The following is a 3,532-nucleotide window of genomic DNA, read 5'->3' on the forward strand; positions in this document are numbered from 1 at the left end:
CCCCTGGGGGGGGGCGGCTGTGGCCAGGGCACCACATCCTGCCCCCATCACGGCACCGATGGCAGCGCCGCCGCCGGCCCCGCAGGCTGACGGGGCTGGAAATGTCTGCACAAGGGCCAGGATGGGACCGGGCAGCCCTCGCCACCCACCCCGTGCCATGGCAGGTCCCCGGGGGGCTCGGGGGCAGCCGGCCCCACGGCGGGCGTGGGGGGCGGTGTGTGGGGAGCGCGCTGGCGCGTGGCCGTGGAGCGCATCCCTCCCCGTCCCGCAGGATGAGCTAATGGAGGCCAGCTGGGCCCAGCCCCGCTTCCCCAGCCCCGCAGCTGCAGCCTTTCCGCCCCTCGGTGGCCCCGTTAACCCCCTCCCCCCCGGTGCAAGGTCCTACAGGGACCCTCAGTCTGCTGAGCCCCAGAGCCACTGACCCCCTGTTATGGGTCACAGAGCCCCATGGGGACAGGGACACCGGGATGGGGGGAGACCAGGGATGGGGACACCAGGAACACCTTGGACAGGGATACCAGGGTGGGGGCACCAGGAAGGGGGATGCCAGGGGCACCGGGGACAAGGACACCTTGGGACAGAGATGCCAGGGACAGGGACACCAGGGATGTGGACATCAGGGATGGAGACACCAGGGAGGGGGATACCAGGGACAGGGATGCCAGGCACCCACAGCTGCCCAGGGCTGGGGGGGTCAGGCTGGGGAAAGAGGGGATCTGGCAATTGCTGGGGCTGCTTGAAGGCAGGAGAGTCAAGTGGGACCAGCTGTGCCCAGGACTGGGCCACTGTCCCACAGCACTGGGCTGCCACCCTGCAGCACTGGGGTGGCCACTGGCCCTTCACCCAGGGCTGGAGCCCCCCAGCAAGGATGCCAGAGGTGGGCACTGCACCCTTGGGCACTGGTGACCACAGCCATGGCAGTGGGACAGGAGCTCCCCCACCCCCGGGGAGAACCTCCTCACAAAGGCCCTGAGCCCAGCAAAGGCTTCGGCTCAGGAGCCGTTCGGGTCCCCAGACGTGGCCACCATCGGTGCCCGGGGGACACAGAGCAGGGTGGGGTTAAGAAAAGGGGGTTTAAAGCAGTTGTTATTGCTCAGCCCTCCCAGCTGATTCCCCTGCAGAGGGAACTGGGGTGAGCAGACAAATAAACCCCAGAAGGGGGGCGTGGGGCACCATTTGAAGCCAGGGGCTTTGCTCCCTGTTCCAAGGACCCCCAGCCACACACCCCACACTGTCCCAGATGGGACCAGCATCCCTGTGCCCTTCAGCATCCCGCCTCCATCCCCCAGCCCCTCTGCAAACCTGGGGGCACGGGTTTTCTCACCCTCCTCCCCACATTTACAGCCCCACAGCTTGTGTCTCTGCCGGGCACCTTCTCTGCCAGCACCGGGCTGGGGAAGGGGCTGCCTTGGCCCCCAGCCCCCGCCGGGCAGTGCCAGGAGGGAGCAGAGGGCCCCAGAGAGCCCTCCCCACCGGTGGGCGAGCGACCCCTCCCCAACCTGCAAAACAGAGGGCTTGCTGTCATCATAACTCTTTATTATAAAGATGTATTTACATGGAATAAATCTTTACAGACACGAGAAACTTGGTCAACAGGACCCAGCGGCACCGGGAGCCGGGGTCCCCCCTTTGGCATATGTCAGTGTTTGACACGGACACACCAGTGCCCCCCAGTTCTCCCAGTGTCCCACAGCGTGGAGAAGGCAGAGGGGCTCAGAGCCCCACGTTGTGTCCTGGGTGATCACCCCACGCCTTGGGGGTCCCCAGGAAGTGGGTCTGCCAGCGGGGAGGGGACCCCACACTGGCTGGGGGGGAGAGGGCAGCTCACCCAAGGTGCAGGATGAGCACCGGGGGAATAAATAGACACCCCCCCTCCCAGAAACAGCTCTGTGCTCACCCCGGCAGGGGGGCAACCGGGAGGGACGGGGCAGGAGGGAGCTCACAGACCCCTGCGGAGAAGCTCCTCCTGACAAAGTGCTTTGCGCAGAGCCCAGGGATCCCGGCGAGACGATGCCCAGGGCAGCCCTGTGGCCACCGGGATGGGGGTGTCGTGGCAGCACCTGGTGGCCCCACCATGAGCTGGACGAGCCACCAGCCCCCAGCCACCCCAGGAGGCAGGGAGGGGGGGCCGGAGGCACCCACGGCACTGGGGCCACCAGGGACAGCCACAGGGAGGTGATGCCAGCCGAGGGCTCAGGGGTGACACCACACGCTCAGGGCCAGCAGACGAGTGGAGCGGGCTACGGCACAGAGCGGGCGACGGGAGCCACGTCCCTGGAGGGCTGGTGGCCACCCTGCAACGAGAGCAAAGCCAGGTTGGTGTGTGTCCCCTCCCGGCAGCATCACACGTGTCCCCTTGTCCCCCCCACACCCCGCTGCTCCTCACCTGCCTCAGAAGGGCATGGGCCCCTTGTGGGAGAGCCGGGGCCGGGGTCGCCGGTACCTCCGCCAGCCCCCCGGCCGGGGCACGGCCCCACGCCGCGCGCCCCTCGGCCGCACCAGAGTTCGGATGAGCCCGTCCTCCGCATCCTTCCCGTCCGGCGCCTGGCCCAGCGGCCCTGGGGAGGGCAGGAAGAGCATTAGCCAGGTCCCCCCACCCTGCCCACGGGACGTGGGGCTTGCCCATGGCAGGCAGGGCCCTGCCCGTTTCCTGAATTGCCCCCAGCAGGAGCCATTCACTGGCCGAGTGCTTCCTGCACCGCGGCGGCCAGGCCACCTGCGGCCAGCACGGCCACCTCGTGCGGCCACTGGCCTCACCGCGGGGCACGGAGCAGCCCAGCCTCGGGCCAAAGCCCCCGACCCTCCCAAAGGCACCCTCCTGTGCCGGTGACGGGGCAGGGTCCGCCTGGATCCTGGTCCAGCAGGGCAGGACCCTCGCCCCTCTCCCTGCATCCTGCTCCCCTGGCAGAGATGCTCCGGTGCCAGCACCACCAGTCCCACCTGTGCCGAGCTGGGACTGGGCTGGCAGCCGGGTGAGGGGGCCTGAGACCCATCGTGGGGCAGCGTGGCAGGGATGGGGGTCCCACCACCGGGGTCCCGGCAATGCCCTGGGCTGTCCCCCGCGGCACCAGGCGGGTCGTGCCCCGGCAGCCGGTGGCAGTGACGGCTCCCCTGCCCCCGTGGATACCGGGGGGGTTTGTTGGCACCATGAAAAGCGCTTTGTCCTCCCCCCAGCTCCCCGGCCGGCACGGGCAAGGGGTGCTGAGACACCCCCAAAGCCCTCCCCGGAGCCCAGCTCAGACCACCCCATCACTGTCCCCTCCATCTTCCACCCCCGAGGGATGGGGGGGGACACCAGGGGATTGGGGGGTCCCGGCACTCACCGGCGGCGACCAAGGCGAGCCAGAGGAGGAGCAGCAGCAGCGCCAGGAGGAGCCAGCGCGGGGCGGCCATGCTGGGGGGGCTGCGGGGCGGCGGGAGGCAGCGGTGATGGCCCCGCTCCGGGGAAGCCGCATTTGTAGGCGGTGAGAGCCCGGCCCGGCCCCCCCGACGGCCCGGTCATGTGGCCACCGAGGCCCCGGGGGCGGGGGGG

General features: G+C 69.4%; 1 protein-coding gene across 1 annotated transcript; it reads right to left on the reverse strand.

Annotated features, from left to right (window-relative positions):
* Window positions 1–1,519: 1,519 nt before the first annotated feature.
* APLN (apelin) lies at window positions 1,520–3,420 on the reverse strand. The gene is made up of 3 exons (XM_014955989.1): window positions 3,324–3,420; window positions 2,387–2,558; window positions 1,520–2,294 (listed from the first exon to the last, which is right to left on the reverse strand). The coding sequence occupies exons 1-2, from the start codon at window positions 3,391–3,393 to the stop codon at window positions 2,392–2,394; spliced, it is 237 nt and encodes a 78-aa protein (XP_014811475.1). The 5' UTR covers window positions 3,394–3,420; the 3' UTR covers window positions 1,520–2,294; window positions 2,387–2,391.
* Between the last annotated feature and the right edge of the window lie 112 nt (window positions 3,421–3,532).

The sequence above is a fragment of the Calidris pugnax genome, unplaced genomic scaffold (genome assembly GCF_001431845.1).
Source record: "Calidris pugnax isolate Ruff unplaced genomic scaffold, ASM143184v1 scaffold281, whole genome shotgun sequence".
In the NCBI taxonomy this organism is placed as follows: domain Eukaryota; kingdom Metazoa; phylum Chordata; class Aves; order Charadriiformes; family Scolopacidae; genus Calidris; species Calidris pugnax.

What these genes read in the sequence shown, in the direction of transcription:
- APLN (XM_014955989.1), bottom strand. Translation starts at nt 3,393, where the DNA reads ATGGCCGCCCCGCGCTGGCTCCTCCTGGCGCTGCTGCTGCTCCTCCTC. An exon ending in GCTCGCCTTGGTCGCCGCCG is followed by an intron (nt 2,559 to 3,323) that starts GTGAGTGCCGGG and finishes TGCCCTCCCCAG; the next exon opens with GGCCGCTGGGCCAGGCGCCG.